At 46.8% G+C, this 13857-nt stretch overlaps 1 protein-coding gene across 7 annotated transcripts in view; it reads left to right on the top strand.

Annotated features, from left to right (window-relative positions):
* LOC118385286 (regulator of G-protein signaling 3-like) overlaps positions 1 to 13857 on the top strand; it is a 249205-nt gene that overhangs the window by 78248 nt on the left and 157100 nt on the right. For 4 of the 7 annotated variants that reach the window (XM_052521181.1, XM_052521182.1, XM_052521184.1 and 1 more), the window contains 6 exons: positions 3022 to 3103; positions 3428 to 3533; positions 3780 to 4239; positions 7353 to 7392; positions 7549 to 7898; positions 10807 to 10890. The exons of 2 other annotated variants lie outside the window; for them this stretch is intronic. In XM_052521181.1, the coding sequence (XP_052377141.1) occupies positions 3022 to 3103; positions 3428 to 3533; positions 3780 to 4239; positions 7353 to 7392; positions 7549 to 7898; positions 10807 to 10890 (1122 nt within the window). Of the gene's footprint in view, positions 1 to 3021; positions 3104 to 3427; positions 3534 to 3779; positions 4240 to 7352; positions 7393 to 7548; positions 7899 to 10349; positions 10451 to 10806; positions 10891 to 13857 lie in introns of those variants that run through there. One more of the 7 variants, XM_035772288.2, reaches the window with a different exon arrangement.

Here is a 13857-nt window from a genome sequence, read left to right as displayed (position 1 = left end):
ATGAAAAGAGAGAGCGTTTTCCCTGTTTCCTGAGACTGAAGAACCAGGTCTCTTTCACCTACATTATTCATCCATAACGAGAGAAGAGACAGATCTGATGAAGAGATACATTGAAAATAAAGAGAGAGAGAGAATCCTCCAGTCCCGCAGGCTTAAACTTAACACTCAAAAGTCTGGAGTCTGTTATCCTCACTTCAAAACTACTTCCATACAGTCTGAAGCTTATGGCTTATAGACATAGCACAAGCCCATCTTATCTAACAGTTTGCAATCAGTTGGGGTTAACAATCCAAATCAACTTTGGCCTAAGACACTCTGTCTTGATTGGAGTTTGCATGGCGTCACATCAGTACAGCGTGTTGACATGGACATAATGCTGGGCTGGCAGGGAGTTTGGTTTTTCTGGTGGCCCCGAGACACGTTGTCACCAAACCACAGTGACCCAGATGTGGCCCTGCACAATGGACCGGGGCTGTCCTACTGGAATTGTAGTGTTGTAGTGTTCAGCACACAAAAAGACATTGGGGTGGATTGTTTTTTGCTTTCGTTCTGTGTGCCTGTGTGTGTGTAAGTTTGTGCATGTGTGTGTTTGTGTGTGTGAGAGTGTGTAACTGTGCAGGTCAGTAGTGAAATCACTGACGCACATCAGGTTGACAGACTGGAGAGGCATCAAACTGAGCAGAAGCACACAGCAGACAGACAAACAGACAGACAGACAAACAGACAGTGGGTTGGCTCCTGGCTGTGTTCTCATAGACAGATAGTGTCTTATATGAGGTTGCTGAGGCAAAGCAACAGAGAGAAAATTCAGTCTCATGCACGCACGCACACACAAACACACAAACACTGCACATCTCTCAGGACACAACAGAACACCACTCCGAGTCACCACACACACACACTCCTACGCAATCAGTTACATAAATACACCCCTGTACAACTCATTTGAGTAGCTCTAAATAGCGAGCAACGGTAGTTTCATACTCATACTGGGCTTGTAACCTTCTCATTTGAGGGGAAGGAGAAAGATTGAGGCTGTAGAGGCTCTTGAGGCGAACTGGAGATGGGAGAATAGCATCCTTGAACAAATGCTGTGAATGCTGTTTGTCAGGCAATTGTTGCTGGTTCTCTGACCTTGGCCTGAAGGTTGGACGTGTGTGTTAGTGCATGTGAGAGCGAGACCAGGAATGAGGGTTCCTTTATTAACAACGTGTGTGTGTAACCACCGTGTGCCCACTGTAAGGCCCTGGGTGCCAGTCGGTGTGTATCTGGTCTCCCAGTGGTCCAGTCCCACGCTCAAAAAGGCCAGGGGGCACCTCTCATTAACACTACCCCCCACCCCACCCCCCTGATCCCCTCTTCCCACCGCCCCTCTACTCTACCTTCCCTCCCCTACTGACTGCCAACCTAGCCCCTACAGAGCCCCCCAGCTCTTTCCTTCCCTTACTCTTTTTCATTTATTTTATTTACTGTCTCCCGTAGACTCTCACCCAATCTTTCTCTATTTGCTTCTGTCGTTTCTCTTTTTCCTCATCTGCCTCTTTGTCTCGTTTTCTCTTCATCACTTCATCCGTTTTCTCTTCATTTCTCTCTTTCCCCCTCTCTTTCTGTCTCATTGTTTGTCTTGTCTGTTCTCTCTCTCTCTCTCTCTCTCTCTCTCTCTCTCTCTCTCTCTCTCTCTCTCTCTCTCTCTCTCTCTCTCTCTCTCTCTCTCTCTCTCTCTCTCACCCCTCTCTCACCCCCCTCACCCCTCTCTCTCTCTCACCCCTCTCTCTCTCTCCCCCCTCTCTCTGATCTGACAGTAGTGATGTTGTCTCTGGTCTTTAGCCAGGCTGCAGGGTTATTAAACAGTCGCCCTACTCACACAATATGCTGCTCTGATCCTTGTCTGTCCCTGACACCAGATACACAACTACTCTGACATGACAGGGTGACAAGTCCTCCACTAACCAGATTATCTATCAGGATGATCATCTGTCAAACATTTAAAAAGACTGTCAAGAGTAGCATGTGTTTTTATAGGTGGGATGTCGGTCAATAATTGCCATAATGTGTTCCATCAACTTGTCTGTGTCTTGTCAAAAACAAGTGTAAAAAAACAAACATGTTTGTGTGTGCCCCGCCAACAGCCCGTCAGTCAGCAGGATGAAGAGGTCAACCTGGCTTTCACCAGGGCGGTGACATGGCATTGGGGTGACATACAGGATGTCACCAGGGATTATGGACTGTGACTCTGTATCTCACTAGATTACAGACGGTCAATCCTGAAGGGCAATCCGTCAAGGAATTATAGGAACTGTCCCTAAGACCATTATACCAGCCTCCTTTGGCTACTGAGGGTTGAACTGTAGTTATCAAAGCTAAACAAGTTAATACGCTTGTGCATCTTGATGCCAGTCTTTTAGACATGCTCTTTGGGTAGAAGTTGCTCATCGGCACAGATCTTGGATCAGTCTACCCTCTTACCATCCTGATCTGAACCAAAAGGGGGGAGATGTAAAACTGCGTTTTAAAGCAACATCGTACTCAATCTGTTTTATGATCAAAGTGTGTGTAGAGATTTCAGATGCCCTATTGTCAGCAGATGAGATGGAAACAATGTATTGGAGCGGAGCACTGTTGATTTTGGACCACACACACAGTCATTATTCCTGGAGTTCTGACAGAAAGGCATCGTATGTGTGTGTGTGTGTGTGTGTGTGTGCCTGCCCTCTTACTCTGTGCGGATGCTGCCAACAGTTGGCGTCAGATCAACACCAATGCGCCGGCCACCTTTAATGAGGGCCACAGTGCTAATCTGTGTGACTGGCATCCACACGCGTTCCATCCTGACACACTCAGCTCCTGGCCAGAGAACATCTCTCTGATCTGTAGGCATATGCTCACATGTTGTTCATCACTGCTCCTGCTTGCTGTAGATGTCTTTTCAAATATAGTATTTGCATTTCACTCCGTGGACATATATAGACATGAATGAATAATGCTTCATGGTGATGTTGTGTCTGTTTGTGTGTTCTATAGGTGACCATCCTACGAGGAAAAGACGGCTATGGCTTCACCATCTGCTCTGACTCCCCAGTGAGGGTTCAGGCTGTCGATTCAGGCAAGGCTCCCCACTCCCCGCCTGTGTGTGTGTGTGTGTGTGTGTGTGTGTGTGTGTGTGTGTGTGTGTGTGTGTGTGTGTGTGTGTGTGTGTGTGTGTGTGTGTGTGTGTGTGTGTGTGTGTGTGTGTGTGTGGTCTAGATGTATGGGTGCAGGTGTATATTTGACCCTCTCTTGTCCCCCTCTTCCCTTCTTTTTGAGGTGGTCAAATCAGGTTTGCATGTAGGTATTAGTAGGTAGAAGCTGGTGTGTGTAACTGTGTGTGTATATGTGTGTGTTTGTGTGTGCATGTTTGACCCTCTTCTGCCCTCTCTCCTGTCCCAAGGTGGTCCGGCGGACCAGGCAGGTCTGCAGCAGCTGGACACTGTGCTGCAGCTCAACGGTCAGCCTGTAGAACAGTGGAAATGTGTGGAGGTCGCCCACGCCATCAGGTACAACAGGCAGGGAGACACAGAGGAAGTAGTGGACTTAACCAACTTTGACAGGGATAGCTATCTTCAACACTTAAAGAACACCTCATGCTACATTCTGAAGTTTGAAGGGTTGTGCAGTCTATGCACAGCAAACACTATACAGGCACTGTGGCTCATAGTCTCTATGCGTGCTTCCATTGGCTAAGCTTACCTTTACACTCTTCCTGACCAGTTGTCACATTCCCTCTCTGCCTCCCTCTATAGAAACAGCTCCAATGAGATCAAGGTGGTGGTATGGCGCACTGGGCCGGCTGCCAAGCCCAGTTTTGAGGGCCTCATCCACCGGCCTTCCTACAAGCCCTCCTCCTCCTCCAACTATGATGCCCCCTCGCCCCCCAACAGGCGGCGGGACAGGTCCAAGGACCGGCTCGACCGGGACATGTCCCCCCCGGCTGTGCCCCCCCTCCCTGCCCACCACAGGACCAGCCGCCGGGTGCTGGTCAACGGCTCTGAGGGGGCTGGCGGGGGAGGGTTAGGATGGGTAGGGGTAGGGGGGGCGTGGGGGGAGAGGGGGCGCGTAGGAAGGGGGGCAGAGGAGGTGGATGGTAAAGTCAGGAGCCAGACCCATAGCCAGAGCCACACAGCCACGCTGAAGGGGACTAGAGTGAAGGCGTCCAACGGAGATAACTACATCATCCTGGCCCCCATCAACCCAGGAAGCCAGGTACTGGTGGGGGAGCAGAGGCTCATGGTCCATCCCAGGCTCCTGCCCTACCCCCTCGATGGCACTATCCAGACCCTGACATACACTGAAGATCTCTATACAGTGCTGTGAAAAAGTATTTTCCCCCTTTCTGATATTTTTGATACTGAATGTTGTCAGATCTTAAGGGAACCTGAGTGACCAAATAACAAAAAAGTATATACTTATTTTATTTATTTCATTAACAAAGTTATCCAACACCCAATTCCCATGTGTGAAAAAGTAATTTCCCCTTACACTCAATAACTGGTTATGACACCTTTAGCTGCAATGACTGCAACCAAATGCTTCCTGTAGTTGTTGATCAGTCTTCTCACATTGCTGTGTGGATTCATTTTGGCTCACTCTTGCATGCAGAACTGCTTTAACTCAGCGACAGTTGCGGGTTTTCAAGCATGAACTGCTCGTTTCAAGTCCTGCCACAACATCTCAATTTGGATTAGGTCTGGATTTTGACTAGGCCATTCCAATGTTCATGTAGACTTGCTTGTGTGTTTTGGATCATTGTCTTGCTGCATGACCCAGCTGAGCTTCAGCTTCATCTTACAGACGGATGGCCTGACATTCTCCTGTGGAATTCTCTGATACAGAGCAGACAATGATCCAAAACATGAAAATGTCTAAAAAGCAACAAATTTGACGTTTATGAATGGCCTAGTCAAAATGTTGCAGAAGGACTTGAAACGAACAGTTCATGCTTGAAAACCCACAAATGAGTTACAGCAAGAAAGAGAAGGTCAAAATTCTTCCACAGCGATGTGGGAGACTGATCAACAACTACAGGAAGCGTTTGGTTGGAGTCGTTGCAGCTAAAGGTGGCACAACCAGTTATTGTGTGTAAGGCGGCAATTACTTTTTCACAGTGGGGCATTGGGTGTTGCATAACTTTGTTTCTGAAATAAATTAGATAAGTATTTAATTGTTGTGTTATTTGTTTACCCAGGCTCCCTTTATCTAATATTAGGTCTTGTTTAAAGATCTGAAAACATTCAGTATCAAAAATATGCAAAAATATGCAAAACTTAGAAAGGGGGCAAGTACTTTTCGCGGTACTGTATGTGCCATGCCAATTCTACTTGATATACATTACATTACCTGCCATCTAAACCAGAGATATAATTTGCCATTCTAACCTGAGAAATATCTGTGCAATTCAAACGGACATAATGTGCATTGTGCAAATGAAAGATGTATACAGTGCATTTCGGAAAGCATTCAGACCCCTTGACATTCTCCACATTTTGTTACGTTTACAGCCCTATTCGAAAATGTATCAAATCGTTTTTTCCTCGTCAATCTACACACAATACCCCATAACGACAAAGAAAAACAGGTTTTTAAAATGTTTGCAAATGTATCAATAATAAAAAATAAAAAAATGGAAATATGATATTCACATAAGTAATCAGACCCTTCAATCAGTACTTTGTTGAAGCACCTTTGGCCGCGATTACAGCCTCGAGTCTTCTTGGGTATGACGCTACAAGATAGTTTTGATGTCTTCACTATTGCTCTACAATGTAGAAAATAGTAAAAATAAAGAACAACCCTGGAAATAGTAGGTGTGTCCAAACGTTTGATTGGAACTGTATGTGTATATACTGTATATATGTATATATATATGTATATATAGTACATAGTTAAATAGGTAATTTAATAAAAAATTAAATGTATGATAATATACAACCAAGAGTTGAGATTTGCTGCACCAGTAAATAGTATTCAAGTGACTATATGGGAAAAGTCATGGTGGCCTCGAGGTGTTCTATCAAATGATGCACACTGTAATATGCTGTGTATGGGGAAATAGCTCTTTATGATAAAGACATACTAAAGTGCACCGAATGGAGAAAGAAACACACTGTATTGTGAACTTGATTCCTTAACATCCCCAACAATTTGACACTAATCTGCCAGCCTGGAAGAATGGACCAGTTATGCTGAAGCAATGAATGCAGAAAACCCAGAACTTCTAGTCTTTCCCTATTTCTCCATTATCTCTCTCACTGAGCTTGCACGGCCAATCAAAGGCAGTAATGCTGATTGTGTGGTTGTGGGCTTCCGTGACATAGTGGCTGGTTTTTAAAAGGCCTTTAGGGGACGTGAAGGAGGCTGTATACCCTGCTCTCCACAGACCCAGTAACCCAGAGACTGTGTGTGTGTGTGTGTGTGTGTGTGTGTGCGTGCGTGCGTGCGTGCGTGCGTGCGTGCGTGCGTGGCGTGCGGCGTGGCGTGCGTGGCGTGCGTGCGTGCGTGGCGTGCATGCGCCCGGCAGCATAGCAGCCCTTACAGTCTGCCTTATAGGAGAGGCTCACCCCTGCAGACATGATATGACATGGGGCACAGAGAGCATGATGGGAACGCCTGCTGTGTGTTAATGCTAAGAGGAATGGAAGGGGTTAGAGAGTTAGGAGGGTAAGGGGGTGGACTGCTGTCAAGGCAGGGGGATTGGATAGAGAGGGGATAGGATGCAGAGGAGGGAATAGAGAGAGGTATAAAGGAGGGAGTTGATGGATGAAATAAGGGAGATAGAGAACAGAGTAGATATGGGTACATCAAGAGGTTGATGAATGGATGACGGGTACAGCAGAAGAGGGAAAAGGATGGTAGAGGAAAGAAAGAATGCTGCGAGAGTGGATGGAAAAGTGGGTGGAAGTAAGTGGCTAAAGAATGTCAGACTAAATCCAAAACCTTGATGCTTGGGGTTACAGAGCATCCTTCCTGCCCAGCTTGGTCGCACCCCCCTCTAGAAGTCATAGGTCAGAGCAGGGACACAATGTGATGTCACACAGGGCTGATGCACAGGCCACTACTACACAACCCCTGCATAGACCTGGGTTCAGGCCACTACTACTCATAGGGCTCTGGTTAAAAGTAGTTGTCCGTGACCCTTTTCCATGCCTAACATGCCTGGTCTGCATTGTCATTGCTTCAATTTCACCTCATGTCAGGCATTATTTTATGGTGGAATGGATACATTACATGTGACAATTTCCTGTAACAATGTATTGCATAATGGTATTGGTCAACTGTCAACAGAACCATTGACTATTATGTTTTTGTCTCTAATTCAGGTATTGAGGCCTATCTACCAGGACAAGCATGGTACCTTGGGTAAGCCATTTACTACTGACTAGGATTTTAGTGAACAAGGGCGGTTTGGCAGGGCAATTCTGTCAACACTCATTCTACTTCTATGTTCCCAGGCTAACTCCCAAAATGTGTGGGGGTGTGTGTGTTTGTTTGGGGTGTGTGTGTTATGTCTCTCAGCAGGGAGGATGTACCCGCACCAGGCTAGCGTGCCCCAGACTCAAGGGGGTGGCGGTGCTCCACCTGGGGGTGTAGGTGCTCCACCTGGGGGTGTAGGTCTAGCAGGCCGGACCACCTTCCTACGACGCTCCACTAACGCCAAGACATCTAAACCATCCGATGCCAACCTCTTTGGCCAACCCCCACCCAGCTACCAGCAGGCCCAGAGCTCCTCCAACTTTGCTAACTACCAGAACTGTACTATAGTACGCTCCCATGTACCACACGGCAACCCGCACGGCAACCCGCACGGCAACTACGGCTATGTCAAAGCAGCACCCAAGATCCTCATCTTCCCCATCTTTGTTCAGGTGTGTGTGTGAATCGCTATATTTCCACTATCATCTTTCCACCACTCTGTTAGTGACGTTAGGTTTTTTTCCCCCTTTTATTTTGATAACTTTTGGCCTATATGGCTGGTAATGCTAAAAACACAATACGGTAGGAACACACACCAATGCCCCCTACAGCCCATCGAGTCAGTTATAACGCCCTGTCATTTTCAGTGCTGAGTGGATAGATGATGTATTCACAGAGAACAGTGATTGGCTTACAGTGGAGGTTGATCTACGATGACCCCTGACTACACCAATCAATACTGAAAAAGATCCATAGATGAGCCCTCATGCAGAATACACTGTACTACTCCCTGTCCGATCCCCTAGAGCAGTGGTACTCAAACCTCTCCTCAGGACCCCAGCCGTATCTGATCCCCTAGAGCAGTGGTACTCAAACCTCTCCTCAGGACCCCAGCCGTATCTGATCCCCTAGAGCAGTGGTACTCAAACCTCTCCTCAGGACCCCAGCCGTATCTGATCCCCTAGAGCAGTGGTACTCAAACCTCTCCTCAGGACCCCAGCCGTATCTGATCCCCTAGAGTAGTGGTACTCAAACCTCTCCTCGGGGATCCCAGCCGTATCTGATCCCCTAGAGCATTTGTACTCAAACCTCTCCTCGGGGATCCCAGCCGTATCTGATCCAATAGAGCAGTGGTACTCAAACCTCTCCTCAGGGATCCCAGCCGTATCTGATCCAATAGAGCAGTGGTACTCAAACCTCTCCTCGGGGATCCCAGCCGTATCTGATCCCCTAGAGCAGTGGTACTCAAACCTCTCCTCGGGGATCCCAGCCGTATCTGATCCCCTAGAGCATTTGTACTCAAACCTCTCCTCGGGGACCCCAGCCGTATCTGATCCCCTAGAGCAGTGGTACTCAAACCTCTCCTCGGGGATCCCAGCCGTATCTGATCCCCTAGACCATTTGTACTCAAACCTCTCCTCGGGGACCCCAGCCGTATCTTATCCCCTAGAGCAGTGGCACTCAAACCTCTTCTCGGGACCCCAGCCGTATCTGATCCCCTAGAGCAGTGGTACTCAAACCTCTCCTCCGGGATCCCAGCCGTATCTGATCCCCTAGACCATTTGTACTCAAACCTCTCCTCGGGGACCCCAGCCGTATCTTATCCCCTAGAGCAGTGGTACTCAAACCTCCTCTCGGGACCCCAGCCGTGTCTGATCCCCTAGAGCAGTGGTACTCAAACCTCTCCTCGGGATCCCAGCCGTATCTGATCCCCTAGAGCAGTGGTACTCAAACCTCTCCTCAGGGATCCCAGCCGTATCTGATCCCCTAGAGCAGTGGTACTCAAACCTCTCCTCAGGACCCCAGCCGTATCTGATCCCCTAGAGCAGTGGTACTCAAACCTCTCCTCGGGGAACCCAGCCGTATCTGATCCCCTAGAGCAGTGGTACTCAAACCTCTCCTCAGGGATCCCAGCCGTATCTGATCCCCTAGAGCAGTGGTACTCAAACCTCTCCTCGGGGATCCCAGCCGTATCTGATCCCCTAGACCATTTGTACTCAAACCTCTCCTCAGGGACCCCAGCCGTATCTTATCCCCTAGAGCAGTGGTACTCAAACCTCTGCTCGGGACCCCAGCCGTATCTGATCCCCTAGAGCAGTGGTACTCAAACCTCTCCTCAGGATCCCAGCCGTATCTGATCCCCTAGAGCAGTGGTACTCAAACCTCTCCTCTGGGACCCCAGCCGTATCTGATCCCCCTAGAGCAGTGGTACTCAAACCTCTGCTCGGGACCCCAGCCGTATCTGATCCCCTAGAGCAGTGGTACTCAAACCTCTCCTCGGGGACCCCAGCCGTAACTAATCCCCTAGGGAACAGAGCATCATTTAATTGCCATGCATTTTGGAGTAGAACATCCTTTTTAAAAAGTCACCAGACTCACAGTCTTTAAAAAAATAAATGATCGAAAATGTTTCATATTATATCTAAAATATATGAGGAAATTGTATTCCTTCTATGATATCACCAAGTATTACTTACTACACGGCAGTATTACCTATTGAAAGAAACCTAGGGGAAACACTGCTCTGTGGTACAGTATGTGTGTACATATGACTCTTGTCATAAACACATGGGAATGAACCACATTTCCTCAACATGCTTACATCCAAGCACTCATGCCCATTTTCAGGCTGCGATTGAACTGGAGAGTTGAACTACCAACTACCCAGGACCCTTCAATGGTCTGTAATAGTACTTCCTGTTGACTAACTGAGTCACCCAGCTGCACCCTTCTGAGACACAGTGAAACGGCCCTGTGGGCTCTCTAGCCCTGGTCCACAAGAGGATGTGGCTACCAACCCGCAGCACTAGCACTTTTAGCCTAGCGCCTTCTCACAGTGCGAGACCCTTATAGAGCGGCTCACAGACTCCTTGCAGTCACAGCTCACACGGCGAGGATCTCTGTAGAGACTGGAGCGACTGTAGCTACACAAGAGCCGCCAGCTGCAGAGCCTGTGTTGTTCCCTTTGGTGTGGGGCATGGAGCTTGGAGCCAAAATGGAGATGGTACTGTAGCCACATGCTCCCTCGTGTACTTATAACATCCATCCCAAATATTTGTGTACTTGAAACATGTGTATCTATCTATACCTCTCTCTCTCTATTGAGTGATATTTAGGAGTGTTGCGAATGATATTGGGCTGTAATAGCAGTGTATCGACTTCAGTATTAATTACTTTGGCTGTAATATTGTGTACTGGCATTAGTGAATGTATTGTGTTTGAAGTAATATTTAGAAGCAGTATTTTGCCCTGTATAATGTAATCTTCATTTAATTCCTAGGATGTTGCCTAATCTTAATCTAACCTTAATCCAATGTTAATCTAACCCTTAAATCTACCCTCTCACCCAATCGTGTGTAGCCTCTGGACCTGTGTAACCCCACACGGACTCTGGTGGTCTCTGAGGAGATGATCCTCCACGAGAGCAAGCACCTCTCCATTAAGGTAAATGGCTACTAAGAAGGTGTGTGTGTGTGTGTGTGTGTGTGTGTGTGTGTGTGTGTGTGTGTGTGTGTGTGTGTGTGTGTGTGTGTGTGTGTGTGTGTGTGTGTGTAGATCAGGATCAGTAAAATGGGAGATGGGAGATGTAAATGTTGTAAAAGTTAGAGTATTTAAGATAGTAACAAGTTGCGAGAATACGACACAACTCTTTGAACTGTGGTTCATATTCTACAACCGTGAGAGTGTTTCGGTTTGACTGTCAGAGTTTGTGCAATGCATTATGGAGATTTTCCCCAGCCCTTGTCAATGTTCTAAAATACCTTCCCAGTGACAGGAAAAGGGCAGAGACCCAGATACAAGGTGTAGACTGAGAACTTATTTATGTCTCCTCTGTCTGTGGTTTTGCTACTAGCAGAGAACAGAGGCGAGAGAGGAGGAGACAGCATTTAGAAAACCTGTGGGTGGTTGCTGCGCTGCGTTGGGCTTCTACACTATTGTCTTCTCTTCTCTTGGCCTTTCCTCTCCTCTACTCTTCTCTCCTCCCTTCTGTTCTCCTCTCCTCCCCTAGAGAGGTGGAAAGAGACACATTGGGGGAAGATGTCTGCTCAAACAGTTAATTGCACAGCAGGTGAAAAAACATACACAGACCATTTTTGCAGTTTTTAAAGGCAATTTCCTGCTATTCTAATGCTGTGTTCTTATGCTCAAACAATATAACAAAATCAATGCAACATTTAAAGAAATTTTCCATACGCACAAAAAGCTTATTTAGCAAAAATCCCTTTTAGTGAGCCTTTCTCCTTTGTCAAGATAATCAATCCACCTGACAGGTGTAGCATATAAAGAAGCTGATGAAACAGCATGATCATTACACAGGTGCACCTTGTTCTGCCACAGATGTCTCAAGTTTTGAGGGAGTGTGCAGTTGGCATGCTGACTGCATGAATGTCCACTAGAGCTGTTACCAAAGAATGTAATCTATCATAAACCACCTCCAATGTAAATGTAGAGATTTTTGGCAGTACATCCAACCGGCCTCACAACCGCAGACCACCTGTGACCACGCCAGCCCAGGACCTCCTCATCTAGCTTCTTCACCTACGGGATCGTCTGAGACCAGCCACCTGGACAGCTGATGGGACGGTGGGTTTGCCCAACTGAAGACTTTTTGCACAAACTGTCAGAATCCGTCTCAGGGAAGCTCATCCGAGTGCTCACCAGGGTCATACTCACCAGGGTCTTGACCTGACTGCAGTTTGGCATCGTAACAAACTTCAGCGAATGCTCACCTTCAATGTGATGGCCACTGGCACGCTGGAGAAGTGTGATCTTCACGGATGAATCCCGGTTTCAACCGTACTAGGAAGATGTATGGCGTCATGTTGGCTATCGGTTTGCTGATGTCAACATTGTGATGAGAGTGCTTCATGATGGCGGTGGGGTTATGGTATGGGAAGGTAGAAGCTATGGACAACGAACACAATTGCATTTTATCGATGGCAAATGGAATGCACAGAGATAACGTGATGAGATCCTGAGGCCCGTGGTCATGCCATTCATCCACCATCATCACCTCATGTTTCATCATGATAATGTACAGAACTCATGTGGCAAGGAGCTGTACACAATTCCTGGAAGCTGAAAATGTCCCAATTCTTCCATGCCTGCATCCTCACCAGACATGTGCATGTTTGAAATGCTCTATATTGATGTGTACGACAGCGTGGTCCAGTTTTCACCAATATACAGCACCTCGCACAGTCATCGAAGTGGAGTGGGACAACATTCCACAGGCCACAATCAACAGCCTGATCAACTCTATGCAAAGGAGATGTGTTGGCTGCATGAGGCAAATGGTGGTCACCCCAGATACGGGCTGAGTTTCTGATCCACGCCCCTACTTTTTTTTAAAGGTATCTGTGACCAACAGATGCATATCTGTATTCCCAGTCATGTGGAATCCATAGATTTGGGCCTATTTGCATATATTTCAATTAACTGATTTTCTTATGAACTGTAACTCAGTGAAATCTTCAACATTGTCCCATGTTGCATTTATATTTTTGTTCATGGTATATACATACAGTACCAGTCAAAAGTTTGGACACACCTACTCATTCAAAGGATTTCATTTATTTATTGAAGACAGCTTTGCACACTCTTGGCATTCTCTCAACCAGCTTCGTGAGGTAGTCACCTGGAATGCATTTCAATTAACAGATTTGCCTTGATAAAAATTAATTTCAGTTGTGTTGTGACAAGGTAGGAGTGATATACAGAAGATAGCCCTATTTGGTAAAAGACCAAGTCCGTATAATGTCAAGAACAGCTCAAAGAAGCAAAGAGAGTGCAGTTGCAAAAACCATCAAACACTATGGTGACACTGGCTCTCATGAGGACCACCACAGGAAAAGAAGACCCAGAATAACCTCTGCTGCAGAGGATAAGTTCATTAGAGTTACCAGCCTCAGAAATCGGCAATTAACTGCACCTCAGATAGCAGCCCAAATAAATGCTTCATGGAGTTCAAGTAACAGACGCATCTCAAATCAAATCAAATTGTATTAGTCACGAATACTACAGGTGTAGACCTTACAGTGAAATGCTTACTGTAGACCTTACAGTGAAATGCTTACTTACGAGCCCCTAACCAACAATGCCGTTTCAAAAAATGCAGATAAGAATAAGAGATAAAAGTAACAAGAGCAGCAGTGAAATAACAACAGCGAGACTATATGCAGGGGGGTACAAATACACAGTCAATGTGCACTGGTTATTTGAGTTAGTATGTACATGTTGTCAGGACCCGGTTACGAACCCGGGTCTCCGGAGTGAGAAACAGTCACTTAACCAACTGAGCCACGAATAGTCGGCAGACACAGCAGTACTTGAGACGGTGTATTTAATGAAGAAAAAAGTGAAGTTCTTCAGGAAAACATGTAACTCCACAACCTCAAAAGGAATTCCATA

The sequence above is a fragment of the Oncorhynchus keta genome, chromosome 6, assembly GCF_023373465.1.
Source record: "Oncorhynchus keta strain PuntledgeMale-10-30-2019 chromosome 6, Oket_V2, whole genome shotgun sequence".
NCBI classification, from domain to species: Eukaryota; Metazoa; Chordata; class Actinopteri; order Salmoniformes; family Salmonidae; genus Oncorhynchus; species Oncorhynchus keta.
Note: the sequence above shows the minus strand (reverse complement) of the source record. Positions and strands in the feature narration are given on the sequence as shown.